This window comes from Pezoporus occidentalis, unplaced genomic scaffold, assembly GCF_034315485.1.
Source record: "Pezoporus occidentalis ecotype Australia unplaced genomic scaffold, CSIRO_AGI_Poc_V1 ctg23, whole genome shotgun sequence".
In the NCBI taxonomy this organism is placed as follows: domain Eukaryota; kingdom Metazoa; phylum Chordata; class Aves; order Psittaciformes; family Psittacidae; genus Pezoporus; species Pezoporus occidentalis.
The window spans coordinates 5,879,236-5,900,139 of record NW_026914180.1 but is presented as its reverse complement, the minus strand read 5'-3'; the positions used below and the strand labels follow the sequence as shown (position 1 = coordinate 5,900,139).

At 41.7% G+C, this 20,904-nt stretch overlaps 1 protein-coding gene and 1 long non-coding RNA gene across 2 annotated transcripts; both read right to left on the bottom strand.

The window, feature by feature from the left end:
* Positions 1-206: 206 nt before the first annotated feature.
* On the bottom strand, positions 207-2,127 carry LOC134165089 (uncharacterized). Its single transcript, XR_009965364.1, has 3 exons — positions 1,997-2,127; positions 1,301-1,482; positions 207-748 (listed from the first exon to the last, which is right to left on the bottom strand). It is a non-coding gene; the product is annotated as an uncharacterized LOC134165089 (long non-coding RNA).
* Positions 2,128-19,562: 17,435 nt separating this feature from the next.
* LOC134165130 (glycosyltransferase 8 domain-containing protein 1-like) lies at positions 19,563-20,535 on the bottom strand. The gene is given in 3 exon segments (XM_062621616.1): positions 19,563-20,140; positions 20,143-20,295; positions 20,298-20,535. Coding segments are annotated over 3 exon segments (756 nt in total). The 3' UTR covers positions 19,563-19,775.
* Positions 20,536-20,904: the final 369 nt, after the last annotated feature.

Genomic DNA, 20,904 nt, shown 5'->3' with positions numbered 1-20,904 from the left:
GCTTAAGTCATTTGCTGCCTCTTTGCTATTTAAGCTATTCCAAATCCCCTGGTGCATGCTGTATTTATATAGGTGTAGGAACAATCATCTTCCAATGGGTTAGGCATAGAGTATTAGATACAAAAATAAAGATCACAATGAAAAGTTTAAAACACAATTATTTGGTTCACAAAAACATGATCTACTTTTCCTGCAAGTACAAACTGTTAACACATTTTTCATTTTAATGTATGTTGCACATAACCAAAATCATAAAATTAACACATCCATATACACAAATGTTAATATAGTGTTTTCAGCAAACTGCATCTCAGACATTTCTCAGCATCATTGGGTCTCTGATGACACATCTATAGCCCGGATTTATTTTTTTTTCTAATGGAGTTTGATGAATGCTCTGTCAGGAATGGGTGGGATAGGCAGTACAGTTTTGCCTTAACCATTTTATTCAACAGAAAACATTTTGATAATAGAAAATAATAAAACATAAGGGCCATTGCAGCTGAACCTTTTTTTAGGGACTGCCTAATGGCCAGAGTTTAGAGTGTTTTCTCCTCCTGTATGCAGTTTTTGATAGACTTTCTTAATTTTTTATTTTTTTATTTTTTTTAGCGCTCATTGGTTTTTACACAACAGAATATTTTGTTTAATAATCCTAGAAATAAGGTGTCATTCTACTCTGAATCACAGGAGGGTGGATATATGCCATCTTCATCTCAGAGCTCTTGCTTAAGTGATTTACTTCTCCCTGAGGAAGAACCATGAACCGGTCAGGATTTAAGGCATAAAAAGCATAAATGCCATGATACAAAATCTGTAGAATTTCATCTAATTTCTCAGTCATTTCCTTGGTGAGTAAACCTCTTAGTGTGCAGATGTCTGAAAAAACAGGGCTTTGAGGACTAGCAGGGCTGCCTTGTCCCTCACGTTGGTCATGAACCTTCAAGGTACCAAGATACCTCTGCTGAGAATGACCACGCTTGGCTGAGTCCACCCAAAATTACACAATCGGACTCAAAATAAGGATCAGGCTCATTATTTTCTCTAAAATTAGTAATTTTTCAATTGACATTTGTCCACAGAGGCTCGACACAGAAAGGATTGACATGATTTATCACCAATATAAAAAACAAAGAAATGAACCAGAACTAAACAAATAAACTATCAGAAGAGAGTTGTCTCTTCTGACATCAGTATTCATTAGGTACATTAGGTATAGAAAAACATAATTTCCATAGTATAACTTCCACTGTAGTTCTTAATAGATGAAGATTAGAGAAATTAAGTGAATTGTAGCAACCTGTTTATTCAGGTATGAAACATCAGAGGCTTTGTTCATGTGGGGAGTTCCAGCTGGAGAGTTATCTGTGAGTAACAACATCCAGTTTCGCACTTGTGTGAAGCAGGCACGTTATAGATATGGCACTCACAGGGAAGCTCTCCTCAGCCAAAGGCTATTGAAACCATTAGTGAAGGCCTGAGCTGCACAAACTGCACCAACAGAAAGTTTTAGGTCATATTTGGGCAAAGGCACCTTTTAGGAGGCTAGAAAATCCAGCATGCTGGCTGGCTTGGCTGCTGGGTTCCTCCTGCTCCATCATACTCCATGGGGACAATTTCCTCTCCAACTGTTAAAAATACCACTTCTGGTGTTTGTATCCTATTTTGTCTCTGAACCAAAGGCCAGGGGGAGGACATAATACCCCAATGGGTCACAGAGTTCAGCGAAAATCCTACAAGCTTTTCCTGAACAAATAACAGACAGTGACCTCTGGACCTGCCTTTGCATAAGAATTGACATCAGTATTCAGGAGTTACCGCTGTGACTGGGGACAGCCACGCAAATGCCAGATTCTGATTTAAAACTCAAATTTTTTTTTAACTTTTTTTTTTTTAATATTTTTTTTAAGAACCCAGAAGAAAAGGAGGGCCTTGCAGCTCATCTGCATTACAGATCAGGCCTCTTTGAGAAAATCAACCATCCATAATTCATTACATGTTTCCTGCAGGGCCTGGAGACGGCCGAGGCCCTAGCAACGGAGTCATAGCAACAGCACCCGGACACAACCAATCGGCGGACACCTTCCCGACGCCGCTTAGCCAATCCGGCGTTGCGATAGAGACCGCGGCGATGGCGGCGCTAGCGGGCGCGCAGTCGGCCGCCGGCCCCCGCGGGGCGGTGCCGTTAACGGCTGATGCCGCCGTGAGGGGGGTGGGCGCAGGAGGGCTACGCGGGAGAGGCGGCTGGGCTTGGTTTGGGGGCATTCGGTGCTGTTGAAAGTCTGTCAGGCCAAACCTCAATAGTGTATGTAGACGCTAAAAGGCCTGGTGGTTCTTGGTCATAAGGCAGTGGAATAGTGATTTTTTATTTTGTGACAGATAAGCGTACCTATTTTAAAACACTTGGACCTTGAGGAGGACTTTTCTGAGGAAAAAAGCCTTGTATTTGCCTGGCACAAAACCTAGGTAAATCTCTTTTTCCAATAAAGATTGTTACCTGCAAATAGCTGTATAATTCGAAAAACTTTATGTGCAGCTGGGCTTTTTGTGAAGGAGAAATACTCTGCAACAACTCGTTGTAACACTGTAAATAAGAGATCACATTTTAAAGAATGAACTTAAAAATCAGGTATCTTTTCCTCAGTTGCACCCTGCAAAAGTAATTGCCATTTGTGATTTTGCCTTTCCATGCCAATAGCGTCTTACCTCGCATGACACGCGCATTGTTCTCAAATGACATACGGGAGAACAAAGCAAAAATGCAGCAAGTGTGGAAACAGAATAGTTGTGAAAACAACCACAAAAATCTGCTATAGTAGAAGCTGTACTTGGAAAAAAGGTGCAGAAAGCATTGGAGCTTCCCCACGCGCAATTCCTTTGTGAAGTTTTGTTAACCCTCATGAAGTTGTAGTGCTGCTACAAACACAAAAATGTGTAGTTTCCTTTCTTTGAGGGGGAGGAAAGGTACTGAGCTTTGTTTGGATTAAGTAAGAAGCCAGAAAAGCACGTTGATAACTAAAGGCACACTTTGGTGGCTTACTGGAGCCATCATGCTCTGTCAAATAGCATCATTTTCCTCAGAAATGCATAACCGAAAACTTGCTTTTGCAATTTTTGTATTTAACGTACATTTTAAAACAAATACTTGATGTCCATATGTATGTGGGTACAGAGGTCCATAAATCCTAGTATAAAACTGTATCTTTTATCTTTTATCTTTGCGGAAAATGAAAAGCATTTATCCGCACCTGAACATTATACTTGAAGCCAAGATACTGTGGGTTATCTAAGTAAGCGTTTCACCCTTCACCCTAAAAGCTGATCCCAAATTCCACTGTAATGCATATGTTGCTCAGATAGTGAAAGCAGAGATAAGAAGATTTGCTATGGATGCTGCAAAGTACATTTTGGGACCCAGTGCCCCATATTGAACTTTAACAGATGATGCATAAATTGACTAAAGCCATGGAGGCTGGCAGGGGAAGATTGAAAAATATGTTCCAATCTCCCCTCATACATTTTATAAAATGCTGCAAATGCCCTGCTTCATCAAGGCCATGCCTTCTGAGATTCCACAGATGAAAAAGCACCATATAATAACTTTCTTGACTTGACAAATGGCTGAGAACTCCACTGTATCATTTATTTCTTTCAACAAATTAGTAAGACTAATTACTGCGTTTTCTTTTTAGAAGAGGCAATTTTTTGATTGTTTTAAGAGTAGCCATGTTAAGATTTTAACAGCAGTATTTTGCAGTAGTTAAACCTGAAACCAAAATGTTTATTTTACCTTAAGAAAAAAAAAAACAAAAGAAAACAAAACAGGGAATTGGTGAAAATTAATCCAAAAGCATAATCACCATAAATTAAAATTTGTATTTTTTTCTTGCCAAGAAAGATCAATTTATCAATTTCATATTCTGCTTGCAATTAGACACAAATGAAGATTTGAATGTCAGGCCTGTGGCTGTTCATTAAAATCCTTTCATGAACCCTGTGGTCTGCATAGTTAAAAATAAGAAATTGCATTCCAAGGTGGTTAAGTTGTCCCATACTTTTATCCTTAACTTTGACAGTTTCCACGCAGGGCTGGAGGCCGCTCGTTCTGAAAGGCACAGCTCTTGCTAATGAACTGTTACAATCACACAACTTAAGCTAATGAATTTCTTATTCTCTTATGCAGATAAAAGTTTCTTTTACAAGTAGAAAGATCTCTGCTTTTTAAGTGGATTTGTACTTCACATTTGGGGAAGGAGGGGAGGAAAGGATACTCCAGTGACTGAAATTCATTGTGTTCATCTGCATTACTGTGTAGCAATAAACAAATCATCGCAGGAAGTGTGTAATGCTCCAAGGCAGAGCCACAGATCCAAGATCAAGGGTGGCACTACGAGGTCACACTTGAGTGAAACAAGCAAGTCTGAGAGGAAGAGCGGATCCTGTCCCTCTTCATATCCTGGAATGACTGGGCATGCACAGAAAGGCTTGGTGCTGTGCAGATGACCAGCATCCCACCAATGTGCAGCCCAGTGTGTAGAACAGTATGTCACTTCTATTTGCAAATTGCTTGTTTAAGGGGGAGTTATCCAGAGCACTGACGAATGGCTCCAGTCTGGAACTTGAGAGCACTGAAGTGCTGTGGAACACCAGTGTTGTGTACTTGCATGGGGATCTCAAGGCATTTTGCAGCCATTTACCACCCAAGCCTCACAGCATCACAGAGATATATTTTACCTAGGGAATAAACCTGAAGTTCTTCCACATGTCTTCTATGGAAACAATGTGTTCTCTCAAGAGCTGAATAGGAAATTCTGGACTCATTTTTAGTGTGCTAAAGTGTGGAGACTGCAATCGCAGTACCAGGAGTCAACATCTGCCATAAGAGAAGTCATTCTGGCTTTGTAGAGGAAGTGGGGAGGAGGAGAAAAGAAAGAAGTCTGAACTAGAATATGTTCTCCTGTAAGCAGTCTTGGAGTGTGTCAAAAGGAGCTTTGAATCTTGCCAAGGAGTTCATGAAGAAGTTCTGGGTACATGATGATTTGTGTTGCCAAATTAGTTTCGCTATTCAGTCAGTCTTATGAGTACATAAAAAGCCTGCACATCTTTTTTGAGCAGCTTGCTGTTCTCGTCATTTAAAATAGTTAAGGCTGAAATTGTAGGATGCCTTGACAATGTACAAGTGTGTTTTCTTCTTTAATCCTGGGGCCAAATTCTTGTCCTAAAGTAAGCAGCTGCACAGTGCTTATTTCCCTTGGTTCTGCTTTGGAGGTGGCAAAGACGAGCTCATCAACTTCAGAGGGAACTGCAGACCCCTATCTCTGAACAAAAGTTAGCCTCCAGACTTGAAAGAATCAGATCACCTGTGAAAAGGAAGCTCTTGACAAAAACTTTTAATTCTACATTAACTCCTTAAAGATCTTCCCAGAGACTAATGTAAAGATGGAAACCTGGTTTTGGTGTGACCCAAAGAGCATGAAATTCAACCAGAACACTTGCATTAGTTTGAAGGGTTCAGATCAAGCCCTGAGGGAGTTACCTGCAACAACCCAAACCTCAAAACAACAAGCAGGATAGGTGTTTTTAGTTATTGTTTTCTGTCTGGTGACACGGAAACAAGATTTTCTGGTATATTTCTTATAAGCTTTGCTTTCTTACAGTTCTTCACAGGAGATTAGCATTTTCCCTAAATTTAGGGATGATGTGTACCCAAGGGTCAATAGAAATTTTGCAGTGGATTTGCAGCTGCTCTGGGCAGTGTTACGAAAACCTCCAAATGGCTCAAAACCTTTACTTCAGCATTTCACTTTTATTTGGATTGTAAAGCTTTGCTTAGCTAATTCTGCTATGCCCCAGCAGCCTGAAAAATCCTCAGAAAAAAAAAAAACCTAGGAACTGCCTTTTTTCCATTGTCTCTGTCAGAAAGGGGTCCAGGTAGTGACTTGTGAGTTCTCTCTGTACAAAGCAGAGAGAGGGAAAAAGAACTAATCTCCCCTGCCCCCCATGTGTGAGAGAAAGCAGGCATGCAGGAGAGTGTGGTCATCCGCAGCGAGAGCAGGGCTGCGGCAGGGGATGACCTCTGGCTGCATATCCACCACAAAGAGACCATGGCATTGACACAGCCTAACTGCACTCCTTCAGAGGGGACAGATTGAGGGGAAGTGACCCTTGGTGCCCCCCTTCTGCAGGGGACCTTGTGAAATAACTGTTGCTCTTCTCTTCCTTCCTCCCTCAGGCAGGTCAAAGAAATTAACAATGAGAAATCTCCCTTTTACTTGGTCATTTGGAGAGCAAGAAAACAAAGAGACTTTTTGCTTGAAAGGGATGAGAAGGAAGTGTAGAACCTTGACTATTTACTTCACTCTTGGGAAATGCACTGTGGTTCCAAAACCAGTCCAAGGGTTCGTGAATGGCAAAGCAGTGGGCATCAGCAGCAGGAGCTCTGGGTGAGGCTGGGTGAGTCTATCTGGGTTTGTCTTCTAAGAGAACTTACAAAATGATCCCTGCAGCTCCATTCCCAAGAACCAGGAACATCAAGAGATTAAGAGCTGTTCCACCCCACTCCCTAATGGCATCTGGTAAATCACTAGTAAAATGCAGTTCTGGGAGGAGAAGGATCCTGGGGGCTGTGGGAAGGAGAAGGCTGCTTTGAGGAACAGAAAAGGAAGCAGAAACAGTGAGGCCCACCTCACAGCTGTGTGAGCAATGTCTGCCCATCCCCACTGAAGTTCACAAAGTGCCAAACCTTGAACCCAAGGCCAGGCCTGAGTAAGTCTGAGCATCAAGGGAAACATTTCAGGCATAACCCTGGTTCACATCTCTGAGCTGTTGAGGGCAGTAGGTAAAGCACACAGACTCCGTCTCTTCCTCTTCAAAGGAGTTTTAAATGTCTCTCAGATGCACTTGGTGTGAGTTGGGGCAGGAGGGAATGACCTTTGGATTCTCCCTCCAGAGGGAACCTGAGAAAATGACCTTTTGGCCCTTAGCTCTGCGGGTGCTCGGTAGAGGTCAGGAGGAATGATTCTTCGTCCAGTCTTGCTCTCCACAGGGGCTGGGGAGGAAGAGAAAGAACTCCAGGAATATGTGATCACGGGAATTTTTGTCTTCCTCTGAAAAAGGGGCATGTTTACTTCATAGCCCCTGTAAGAAAAATAACCTGCCACTAAGAAACAAGCCAATGCACTTAAAACAAGAAAGAGCCTCAACTCTGTGACCTAGAAATCAAGGCAGAAAATAAAAGCTAATAAATAAATAAATAAGTAAATAAAATAATCAGGGATGTCGCACAAAATCAAGGGGTGCCCTCTGAAGAGGTGTAATCAAGGCTCTGAGCCATCAGTTATAATGGTTTTGATTAAAGAAAGCTGTGCAGAAGTAATCTATTTTATTTTTAAATGGCCTGATTTTCCCTTGCTACTTTCTTGGAGGCTGAACCTAGAACGATTTGGAGGACAGGAAATGTTCAGTTAAAAATGGCAAGTTAATAAAAAAGAAAACCCGCATCCATTTAAGTGACTTTTGGATTTTGATGGCACACTTTACAATTGGCTGAAAATAGCAATGCTTTAGTAAAATAAAAGCAGGAAAGACCTTCCAAATCCTGGCTGATCAAGCCACACAGTTCTTCACTTCTTCCACCAAACCTGCAATATAGTTATAGGAGCAGCTGTCAGACTGAGCTGGAGATGGGGTTCATTATATGCTGTGTACCTAGAAGCACAAGGGGCTTTATTTATTCTGTGTATTCTTCACAGTGTGAAACACTTAAAATAAAAACTTACTTCTTACATACTTTATATTTATTCACAATTTTGAACTTCTTCAGTTGTTTCCATTATAGCTGAAAGCTTCTTTAAATCTGAAAATCTTCTGTTCTTATATAGGGTCAAGCATATTGTCTTTGCTTGATAAATAAAGACAAATAGTAGAAAAGAACCTCAACCACAGCTGGAGTGGGAGGGGAGGGAAGTTTACATTTTCTTCCTCAAGAAGGTCAGATGTTTATTCAAGCCTACCCAAGCCTTTTGATCAGGGCATGGGCTGTGTTAGAAATCTCATGAAAACAGCGCTTCCTGGAGAATTGAAGGGGTGGCTGTCTTCAGAACAGCTGGACACAGGGAGCTCTGCTGGGTTTAGAGTCTGACAGTGCTGAAATACAAGGTACAGAAACAAAGCCTGTTTCCAAAACGGTTATTTGAATGAAGCGAGATGAGTTCTTGCAATAACCTCCATTGTGTCAGCAAGAGTAAAGTGTGCATTATTTCCTGCCAGTTATACACTACTCAGCACTGAGAGTTCCTCCCAGCTGACTTACATGTTGGAAATGGGGGAGGCTGTGCCCTTACCTTATTTTTGAATAAGCTGCTTAAGACATTAGCGCCTGGAAAAGCAAGAGGAAGCCAAAATTTCTACTAAGTGCACAGCTTTGGTTTGGTAAGTTGCATGTGTCAGGATCCAGTCATCCAGCCACTGATAAAAACAGGCCTCATCTTCACTTGCTGCTGATGAAATTTTGGGGAGGATAAACCAGCTGCTTGCAGTTGGTTTTATTTTGACACCTCTTGATGCTTCAGGTTCCTGACTATGTTATTATCACATTCCAAACTTGACATAGAGACTAATACACACAGAAAGAGGTATGTTTCCATGAAAAAATAAAACCACCATTGTGTAATTTGACCTATAAAAGCATTGACAGCACATCTGCAACACAGTCGGGCTGTTTAAAGTTGAACATCTTAACCCTGATTCATGAGGATGGCTGTGAACACGAGCACAGGCAAGATGCTGCTGACCTCCTCATAAAGGTAGACAACAGCACTAGGTAGTGCCTGCAGATGCTGATCCTCTGCAAGAAGTGGAAATGCCACTCTCCTGGCAAAATACAGGAATCCAAACAGACCTGCAAAGTACAATTTTTGTAGAGGCTTAGAAATTATCTCTTTGCCACAATGAATGGGCAAAAGCTCATTGTGTCCTCCCATTCTGACTCATAATTAACATTTGATTTCTAAATGCTTGGCAATCTTGTATGTTCTTTTCAGTAACAGCATGTGTTCTCTATTCATAGGAAATCAAAGTTGTATGATGTTTACATTTCAGCAGCATGCTTCAGAGAAAAAATATAGCCATTCGCAGCAGAGCTACTTTTAAATAGCATTAAGAAAATAAGAAAGTCATGGAATACAGGACCAAATGAAGTTACATTCCTCACCTGCTAAAATTACTTTCTCAACATGCTGTCTGTTGCCTCAGATTCTAAGATCTGGAGGTAAAAAACACAATAGTCTAAAATCAAATTGCTTAACCCATTTGTGAGAAATAATGCAATAGCACTTGTGGCCTTGCCTTTATCCATCCAAAGGAAGGACCATCCTTTTCCCAAAGTGAGACTCACCCTCCCCAGCTCCCTGGTAGCATCCTATCCAGCAGCAATGTGACACTTCCGCTGCTGTGAGAAAAATTTAGATCCTTTCAGAAAACTTCCTGCAAGATACTTATGTTTTGGTACAATGCCCATTCTGAGTCACAGTTACAGGAAAGCACCCAGGAGTCATAAGCCGTGTGGTACTCTCAGGTACCTTGGTTATCTGCATAATGCTGAACCATGCTGTGTAGGTACACCTTTGTGTTGGTCTTCAGAACAAAATCAGCTCCTTTAACCATGAGGGGAAGCTGGGAAAAAAAAATAAATTGTTCATACAGAAATAATGTCTTTTTTTTTGTCCTCTTCAAGTAGAAGTTGTTTAGGTAGTAGCAAAAGACCTCTTTTGCAAGATGTACAAAGGAGAAAATAGTCCACTCTAAGGTCTAAAGTCACTTTAAACAAACTGGAATTCACCTCCCAGTTTCTCACACCAACGCAGTGAGAAATGCACAAATGTACTGGACAAATCCTCATGCTTGTTAAGGATGGTGAAGCTGCATGGTATGTCACCTGCAGAGCTGGGACCTGGCTCCAGCTGATGGTTTGTGTCCCAGCCTTGGTCAGTTTATGTGTATTCTTTACAAATTGCACAAAGATCTTTGGAGCTCACAGTCCCTGCAGATGAAACATAAAGCCACTTAGTTTTTGACCTTGATGACTGAAAAATGTGTTTAGTAGATTAATATTAAGTGAGAAAAGGCAATGTGTGATAGAAAACCATGCCTTTGAAATCCGTGAAGTTCTTTCTGCTAACTTCAGTGAGCTGTGGTTGTGTGGATATGTGCATTTGTGTGAACAAGATGGAAAATAATAAGAAAAATCACAGTAGCATTGGGACACAAATACAAGCACAACTGTTGTGCAGGGATTGGTTGCCATGCCCTTGGCATGTGTTTTTTGTCAAAATACCACAGAGCAATGGCTGTTTGCCGGGTATGTATTATAGCACATACTAACACAGAAAGGGGAGGGGGCATTCAGTGACACATTCTGATTAATTTGTTAACAGGAGCTTCCTTATACTCATTACAGCTATTCAGCCATATCACTTTCGAAATCTGAAGACACAATTTTATCTGAGAGTCCATATGGCTTATCAGGAAACTGTGCATATAGAAAACTACCACAATCCTGAACCAAGATAATATTTATCTAATAGACCATAACAGCTCGGGAAGAGTCAATATGGTCTCTCATTTGAGCATGCATTCTGGTATGCATTCTACCTATTCAAACACAAGTCATTTACATTGCAAGCTATCTGCCTGGCAAAATGTAAGTAATTCTTATAATGGTGGATTTTTTTTTACAAGAGAGATTATAAAGATCACTTGAATGCGTTGTAGTCCATGGACTAATTTGGAAATTACTGAGTATTTGCGTGATAGAGTGTAATGGACTCTGATGGAGCTGTTGGCTTTTATCAGCTAAACTCATATTTTGATACGTAAGCAAATTTGAAAAGAAAAACATTTGCAGAATATTCAGCCAGGCTGCTCTGCCTGACTTGCAGCATCCTGCCTGCTTTGAGCACCAGGTTGGTAAAAGGAGCAGACTCTCTGCTACCAAGGCCCAGATCTGGCAGAAATGAGCCAGTACTGTAAATTCGCTTTTATCCCTACAACTCAGAGAAGCCCAGGAGTATGAAGAGCAGATTGCTGGGGGTTAATGACTGAGGAGCAAGTGAAGAGGTTACCCTGCTCACTTAATCCTGTACAACTCTGCGGAGAATATCCTATGGTGAATCTGTACTTGCCCTGAGTATCCTGAGTGTGTCCCTGGCTGTGTATTCAGAGAGCCTTTAACAGTGTAGTTAAAGGCTCTGTAGTTAAATACTGTCTGTATTTTCTGTTCTGTTTTCCCTCTTTTGGAAAATAAAGAGAAAAATGGGAGAGAAAGCAGGGGCATTGGAATACGGAAAAAGAAAAATAATAAGATGTTAGGTTTTAGTTCAGTGCTTGGATACTGTTCAAAGTGAAGGTGCAGAAAAATTTCGAAGAACACAGTTTTTTTGTGAAAGAGCACAAGAGAATCTTTTTGACAGGTTTGATTGTTTGTTTGTTTAAGGCAACATTTTTGGCAAACTACAGCCAAGGAAAAGTAAGTCTTCCTGAGGAGGGACTACCCAAAATGACAGTGGCCCCTCAGTATAAAGTCTGAGAGCCCACAGTAAGAGGGATGAAGGTGTCTCTCCACTGAATGCAGAGGGACCCCACGTGGCTGGTGTAGACCATGTGCCTGCTTCCTATATGATACAAGTTAGGGGAGACAGAACCTACTCAAATTCTGATTTTTTACCAGATCCTCTCATGGAATTAAAATGGACAAGCAGCCATGCAGTATTGGCCTCTCCAGCAATTTTCCATAAATTATCAAAGCAGATCTCCCCATATATCAAGGTTCACAATCCTTTTAAGTAAATTGATTTCAATTATGTGTTTATACTATCTCCAAGTCATTTGGTGGCATTTCCAGAAAAGGCAGGAGGTTCTGACACTGAGTGGAATGGAGAGTTATTCGCTGTTGGAACCACACAGACAGCAAGTGACCTTGTATACTAGAGTTTTGCAAGGTCTTGATGAAACTGTGCATAGAGTTGCAGTTATTATTGTAATGAGACATTTATGAAGTCAGCCACAGAATACTAAAATTAGAATTCTGGTAAATGAAGTAAACTGAAATGCAATTTTTTTTTTATCAGATCTTACTTTTCTGGAGGATTATCTGTAAAATGGCAGTTGATATAGTGCCAGTAAGACAGTATAATAAAAGGAAGTATTTAATTTACTTGAAAACGCATTTAGATTTGATTATTTGAGGGTCTGTCATCAGCTGTTAAGCTGCTGGAATAGGCATCAAGACTTAATATATCGACTACATTACCTAAACCCTTCCTACTAGCTAAATAAATATATGTAATCCATATTCCATTGAGCTACTGAAGCAAGTTGCTGGTGCTAGAAATTAAGGTGTCATGAAGGAATTAAGTTTCTGACCATAGAGCCTGCACTAATCACTGCAGCTTTGCCTTATTTTTGAGAAGAAGACTAGAAAGGAATATACTGAAAAGAAATGGGCTGATTTCTGCCCTTCATGTCTTGCCCATCTTGCAAGGTGAATGAGGATTAAAAACAGGCCTTTCCTCAGTATCTCTCACTTACATTGGTGTAGTATAAAGGTATCTAGGAAGCCCCAGCTTTGTTACTGTGTTTTCTGCATGGTAAGTGTGCTACATTTAGTTTCCGTTGAAATAGCAACACAAATTCAACAGTATATTTCTCTGAGGCTTCCTATGTATCTATCTTGTCCATCACCTACCAGCCTCAGTTCTTGCTCCTCCTCACTTCCTACTGCCATCACACCAATGACAGTTGTGCCTGATATTCTCAGCAGTACTCCTATAGCAAGCCTGTCTCTGACCATCTCTTGTTCTCGTCTCCACATGCATAGCTTTTGTCTTAGCAAAGTAAACCTGTGCATATTTCTAGCCACAGAATAACTGTTAGGTGCAGTCATCACATTATCCCTGTTTTAAGGAGGAAGGATTTGAGATAAATAGGACTAAGTTTAGGAAAGCAACGTTTGCCATCAGTGAGAATGGGCTGCGTTTGAAGCATTTATTTAAGTGCTCTGCAGAATTAGAGCCCCAGCCACGTATGTGCCTCAGTTTCCCATTATCTCTGGGGAAGATGCCACCAACTCACATTACTGTTGTGTGGTATGCTCCCACTGATCATATGCTCATGATGCACTTGGGAAAAATGACATTAGCTTTTCCAAAGATCTGGATTGTCTCTTTTTAATTTTAACTGGTTTTGCACATAACCCCCAACGTTTTCTCCCTGTAGGTTGCATCGGTGTGTGATTTCTTTATTGGTAAAATCAAAATGCATCAGGAAAGTTCCTGAATAACAAATGCAGCACTTCAGCCTCATGGAGTTTAATTATATTTGTATGCCCACTCCTGCTTCTGTGACTCTTTCAGAGGTTCCCACTCACAGCTGCAGCGAAGTGGGCACATCTTAAGGTGACAGATTAAGAATGTATGTTCAAGTACATATATAGGTGTATACATAGATTTCCATTCCTCCTTTGTTTCTCCCTCCCGCTCACTGATGTTAAAATCACACAGTTGCAATTTAAACCCCAACACTGTTATTTTAAAAAATATATATATATATAAATTGCTCACCTTCATCCCTCACCTTTCAGAGAATTTCACACATTATATCCCTCCTTGCTCACCCTCATTCCTGGTTTGACAAGGGAGTCTCAGAAAGCTTGTGATCCTTTTCTTTGACCATCTCCTGTCATGCCAGCAGAAGTATTTCCCACACTACAGCAATCCTATCTAGGCCTAAACTGACAGGTGACTAGGAAAACTTCAGATCCAAATCAGACTTTGTGACACAATCAACACATTCCTCCTAAGACTCTGTGGAGTCTCATGGCTTGTATTGCATTATATTTACCTGAAAAATGCAGAGTCAGGTCAATACTGTAAAACTCTCAAAGTTTAAGATGCTCACACTTGTGGGGCGGGGAGAAGCCGTGATTCAGGATTACATTTTTGCTTCAACCACACTTGTGTTGCTTTTGTGTTCGCTTCCTTTGAATATTCATGTGATTGAATTCTGTGTCCATTAACATTCACAGAAAGTGAACCTCAGAGCTGCATATATATTTGTAAAAGCAGCAGTTTACATTTGCACACTTAAGCACTCACTTGAGGAACAAAATCACTACCATTTAGTCAGCCATTCCCATGCAAAACTGTTTATTACTGACTGATTTTTGATCCTACTATAGAAATTTTTTAGCTTGCGCATAGAAAAAAAAAATGTATATTTAAATAGTCCAAGGAAATCACTACTTTCCATACATTTGTGCCAGGAGAAGAAAAGCTTAGACAGATTATGTATTACAAAGTATTTGTTCAGAATTTGGATCTTCCTGCCATGAAGGCGTGACCTCTTGTAGATGTTAGTGGTGTAGAAACGATGACACACAGCTGAGCAGATACAGGCTTTTCAGCAGAGACATTACACATCCACCTGACACAGTTAATTAAAATGTCACTTCTATAGGAGTAAAGGGAGATGAATGTGAGCCAAACAGCTGAGCAGAGAATTTTGTTTTGCCTTTGAGCAATTCACTGTAATTTTGTTTAAACACAGGGTGTTTTTTTCCCATTGTAATGATCAATAGAAAGCTACAAAATTTACCCTAAAAACCCACTGGCATATTCAAACCATTTTCTTCACAACTTATGCTTACTGATCTTAAACTTCAACTGTTCAGCATGGTGACCTGGCTCACTAACATCAGTGCAAAGACCCCTTTTGATTTCCGTGGGAGTTATAACAGTCTTGCCAGGAGGGTGTGTAGAATCAAATGCTGTACTTACTGTACTAAGTGATGATGTGGGGTTAAGTCATCCTCTGTCAGGGTATATGAATTAGCGTGTGGTTTGTTGAAAATGTAGCCTAAATACAAATGCTAAATCGACACAAATGTCAGGAGCATGTTGATGAAGTGTGTTGACGGCACAAAGCTGGGAGGTTTTCCCAAGCAGAAAGGAACTGGTATGTTGTACAGAAGGAATTGAAGGCACTTTGGACTGAAATAATGGAAATGGGGTGAAATTCATTCAAGGTGGAAAATACTAACTAATACATCAGGAACTAAAACCCGAAACACCTCCTGTAATGTGGGAGCTCATCATTGGGAAATGACTGAAAGGTCATGAGTTGATTGTAAGGCAGCTGTGAGCCACCAGCCTGGGGCACTTGGAAGAAGGCTGTCTTCAGTTATATCATGAGTAATATTTCTGGGAGACCCAAGGATGTATCAGCCTAAGTGTTATGATCTGGTGGGCTGATCTAATGGTGTAGTACTGCCTTCAAAATGGAGACATGATTCTTGTGCCCTTTCCCTACATGCAGCCACACGCTCCCACTGTTTCCTGTGCACCATCTCTAGTTTCCTCAGACCCTTTTCATGGTCTTCTGCTGCCTGTCAGTCCAGTCTACTGTAATGTTTGGTAACCAAGGGAAAAAAAATGTTGGGTTTTCTTTCTGAGTTAATGAGCTGCATCCATTTGCAGGGAGATCCAGAGAGATCCAGACCTGCCACATGTTAATGACAAGAGTGTGTAGCAGGGAGCAAAGATGGGCAAAAAGGAAAGGAGTAGGTCCTTCTTCTACTGGGAAGTGGATGTTATTTCAGTGCAACCCAGTTTGGGAAAACTGCTGCCATAGTGTCTTTGAATAAGGCTTTGTTAGAGTAGGATTTCATCTGAAGCTTTGTGTACCCTTTGATGCTCACACAGGAATGGATCTTTTGGTGGTAGCTTTGCAGAGCAGCCAGAGAAAGGGTGTTGAGACTGCCTAGCTGCCCTCCAGAGATGCTCCTGGAGAAGTCAGAAGTTGGGACATGCTTGCCAGTTCAAAAATCCATTCTGCCAGGTGGCAGCTTCTGTGAGAGACTTATTCCTAGATCTCTACTTTGTGATAGCGACTCATAAACAAGAAGCAGACAGTGTCCTGCCTTCAGGGAAGTCTCAAACTCCCCAGACGCTGGCATGCCAGCATACAAGCGCTGCAAATACCATTATATGGACCTGTTTGTAAACCTAGTAGGGGTGTTGTTCCCTCTACTGAAAACGTGGTCCAGAACCTTATTCTTCTACTCAGTAAAAATCTACCAATTTTCAGCTAAGTGTATTTAAAACCAGCGTACACATGGGATCAAGTAAACTCAATTGCAAAACAAGAAAGGAGGCAATTAGCAAGATATATAGCCAAGCTGTTAAATACCACACTGAAAGCAAATGGTCACAAGGAAACAAATACAAAAGGCAAATTTACTGAGGGATGGCAACCAACCTCCAGCACCTAGACTCCCCAAGAACTTTTCACGTGCCAGAACTGGAAATCAAGTTCTGGAGACACCCTGCTTTCCAAATGACCTGTTTCATTTCTACTTGTATTCCTGCTGTACCAGCTTCAGTAGCTGGTGACCTGGTTTTCATCCAATAATCCTTTCTGGAGGATCCCTTCAGCATCAAGTGGTACAGCCACTTACTCGTCTCTGTCAGAGAGGCTTTGCAGATGTTACACAAACAGTCTTGTCAGCTTTCTCAGGACCCAGATCTGGAGTAGCAAGATGGATCCTTTCATCCTTTTGCATGCAGTCCTTTTGCAGTAGCTATGCCATGCAGTACTTTCTCCCCCTGCAGATACTCCTTGACTGCTGTGCCTACATCTGCAGGTCTCAACATCCTCTAAGTGATGCTTGAAACGATACAGCACAGTGGTGAGGAGTGCCAAGGACCAGGTATGACCAGTGCAGTGCTCAGGAGAGCAGGAGCATGAGAAGTCTGGCCAAAACATGAAGGACAAGGTGCTTTTTGTCTTTCAGAAAGAGAACGGGGAAATAGGTCTGGAAAACAGAGTGGGAGGTATAAAACGAGAGATGTGAGAAGTGATGACTTGTGTGTATGTATACATGAGAGAATAAGAAGCAAAGTTTTAAACTGGCAATTGGTTTGGGGATTTTATTGAATATAGATTGAAACTCCAAGCTGTAATTAATAACCTGAGCCTGGACCTTACCTACTACAGAGAGTAGTAACACATCCCTATAAAATGTCTTGCAAGGAAATAGCTATACATAAATTCTGTGAAGCTTATGATTTCCAGCATGTTACCAACTTTGTATAAAGATGGTCTGTTGTTATAAAACATGGTGTCAAACATGGTGTCCTGGCTTCAGCAGTAACAGTCATTTTTCTCCTTCTTAGTAGCTGGTGCAGTGCTGTGGTTTTGACTTTCAGCCTGGGAACAGCACTGATAACACCGATATTTTTAGTTGTTTCTAAGTCATGTTTACTCTGACCAAGGACTTTGTGAGCCTCATGCTCTGCCAGGGAGGAGGGGAAGCCAGGAGGAAGCAGAGACAGGACACCTGACCCAAACTGACCAAAGAGGTATTCCATACCACAGCACGTCATGCCCAGTATGTAAACTGGGGCAGTTACCTGGAAGGGCTAGATCACTGCTCGGTTGGGCTGGGTATCAGTCAGCGGGTGGTGAGCAGTTGTATTCTCTTCCCTTGTTAATTTCCTTATCATTATTGTTATTGGTGGTAACAGTAGTGGTTTGTGTTATACCTTAGTTACTGGACTGTTCTTATCTCAACCTGTGGGAGTTACATTCTTTCGATTCTCCTCCCCATCCCTCTGGGAGCTGGGGAGGGAAGGGGGAAGGAGACAGAGACTGAGTGGTCTGATTTACCGCTTGGCTTAAACCACAACAGTTCTTTTTGGTGCCCAATGTGGGGCACAAAGGGTTGAGATAATGACAGATCTGACCAGAGTGTGTCTAATCATGTTTATGATAAGCATTTATTGTTTCGGATTAATAGTCACTCGTCACAGTGCTGACGTGTTGGCTCTCAGAGCTGTTCTTCATCACGCTGTTTCAGGATGTCGTGCCTTACTTACAGCCAGTATTTGCTGTGTTGAGTTTATTGGCTGGGGGCTTTGGGCTAAAGTTCTTCTTTCTTTGTACTTTAGCGTAATGACTTGTAATACAGTAGACTCATTGATCATGAAACTGATCTGGCTTATGTTCCCAGTGTGGTCATCACCTCTATATTTTGGGAGGTATATAATAGAAGTGTTTAACAATTACACACCTTTTTTCTCTTCCTCAGGTGATCAACCCATGAAGGAGACATTCCCTTACATTCCCAGCCCCAGCACCAGACCGTTTACAGCATCATTTGAGAGTTCTGAAGGTTTTGAATGGCCTTTAGGTACCCTTGAGACCTGCCTGCTGATTGTGATGGGGATCACCATGTTGGCATGCATATAGAGTGTGTTTTACCCCCAACCATTTCATCTGATATCAAGAGCTGACCAGAGTCAGGTTTGGGCCTTGTCTAGGGTTAGATGACAATATAGGAAGACCAGGAGATTTTCCCGGAGGCTGGACAGTCATGAGTGACAGGGTGTGTGGAACAGTATGGGCAAGTATCTAGACCAGTGGGCCCCTCCGGTGCTTTGGAATTTCACCACTGAACAAGTGCAAAATCCAGAAGAATTAGTAAAATACTTAAATGTGGTGTGTTGTCATTCTGGTCATACCAGAGAGGGACAAATCATGGCAACGTGCTGGGGCTTGGCCTGTGCTTACAGAGCCCTGTTCAACGCTATCCAGCACCTTCAAAAGGAAAAAAAAATGTCCCTAGATCTGACGGCAGCGCAGCTACCCCAGCTCCAAGCACAGCAGCTACACCAGCCGCAGCAAGCAGTACAGCAGCTACTCAATCTCCAGCGACAAGTACAGCAGCTACCCAAACCCCAACAACAGATACTGCAGCTAAACCAGAGGACCAATTCGTACCAGTATTGGTTGCTCCTATATGAAAGGGGAAAAGCAAAAAAAAAGACAAGAAAGACAAATGGACAAGATGAAAAAGCAATGGCAATACACTTTCTACCGAGGACAGCATCTGATCATCACATGATGAAGAAGAAGAAGAAGAGTTGACTTCTCGACCTTGGACCTCAACCAAATTACAGAAAATGCTAAAAGATTTTACCATTCGATCAGGGGAGCACATCATCACCTGATTGCTCCTATGCTGGGACAACGGGGCCGATGGTCACACACTAGAAGGTACAGAAACCAAGCAGCTGGGATCACTTGCTAGGGAAGGGGGAATTGACAAAGCAATTGCAAGAGAGAAACAGTCCCTCAGTCTTTGGAGGCGGCTCTTGGCAGCTGTGAAGGAAAGGTTTCCGTACAAGGATGATGTTATGAGTTGTTCGGCCAAGTGGACTACTTTAGAGAAAGGCATCCAGTCTCTGAGGAAATCAGCCATCGTAGAGATGCTCTATCACATCAAGCCGAATAACGGGGATACACCTATAGATCCAGATGAAGTCGAATGTACACAACCCATGTGGCGAAAACTTACACGGAATGCACCGTCATCATATGCCCATTCATTGGCAACAGTAACCTGGAATGACATAGTACCATTAACAGTGGATGAAATGATTCATAAACTCTGAGAATTCTAAGACCATCTCACCCCTCCCATCATTTCAGCTGTGGAAAAACTGCCCCAAGACCTCTAATCATTCGCTTTACCAGGTAAAACTGCCCCACGGCCAAGTGCCAGCTATCCTGAGGGAAACTTCAGAGGGAACCAGCTACTAGATGGCTCAATTAGCCTTTCGCCCCTAGACCCAGGTCAGACAACTGATTTGCACGTCAGGAACAGTATGGACCTCCACAAGAGTTTCCTGAGAAAATGCCATCAGTTATCAAAATGAACTCTACTTTGCTTCATAGGCTTCTGAATGTCTGCGGATTAGGCCGAACTTGCCTGTAGGGTCAGGAACATACCACTTCTCCCAGACTTCAGCATATGAAGCTGGTCTTCCCCATGGCTTGAAATGTCCATTCCAATGGAGCAACTTGGCAGCTTTCACAAACTGAGGAGAGTACCTTTTTCCAGCAGTAGACCTGAGATGCCAAACATTCCACATGGGGTCAATACTGGGATGTTGCTTGTAAAATACAATTAGCAATGGAGGTGGTGTAATGCTGCCAGCCAGAGTCCTACTGTAAAGTTGCTCTACTATATTCAGTGCTATCCACTTCTCCAATTGCTTTGTGATGTTCTGCAATTTCCATTCTTCAAATTGGCAACAATAACTCCTGGATTGAAAGAGCAGGTGTTGGCTTTCATGGCAAGCTTTCGGGTGGTTTCTTTTCTGTAATCTAGAAACCCAATGTAATTATACTGATTGCCTGCCCCATGGACAGCAACTTTATTGGTGATTGAGTCACAAACACAGCTGCATGTCCGGGTTTCAAAGGAGTGTTGTAATTGCACAAAATGATATTCTTGAACTTTAAAGGGATGACGCCCTGCTCCCCTGCCAGTGTCATCAGCAAGTGCTTTCTGAAATGCTGCTTGGAAACGTCTTTTCCAGCAACTGTTTTCACTTTTTGTGTAACCTTTCTAAGTTCCTGTGGCCCATTTCCCCCACCTTCCCCTTTGTTCTTGAGTAAAATAAATGCAGTAGTCATATGTGAAAGTATGTTCAGAGACCATTAATGCTATTTTACTTCCTGTGTTTATGTCAGAATTTTGGAGACAGTGGTTTATACCCATGGCTGAAAATTCAGATTTGAGCTTGGGACTGTGTGATTGGGCTGAGTTGTCATTGTCGTGTTTTGACTTTGTGGTTTATTCTTTTTTATTACAAAATTCTTTTGGCTTGACATGCCTAAAAAGGGGGCAAAAGCACCCAATGCTTTTATCTTTTCTCTTACACATAACTGCAACAATAACATAATAATCTTCATTTTAAAGTGCACGAATGCCATTTTAATCACTTATTGAGCATCTAACATAATACAAAGGAAAGGATGAAATGGAATATTTGTTGCTGCAGA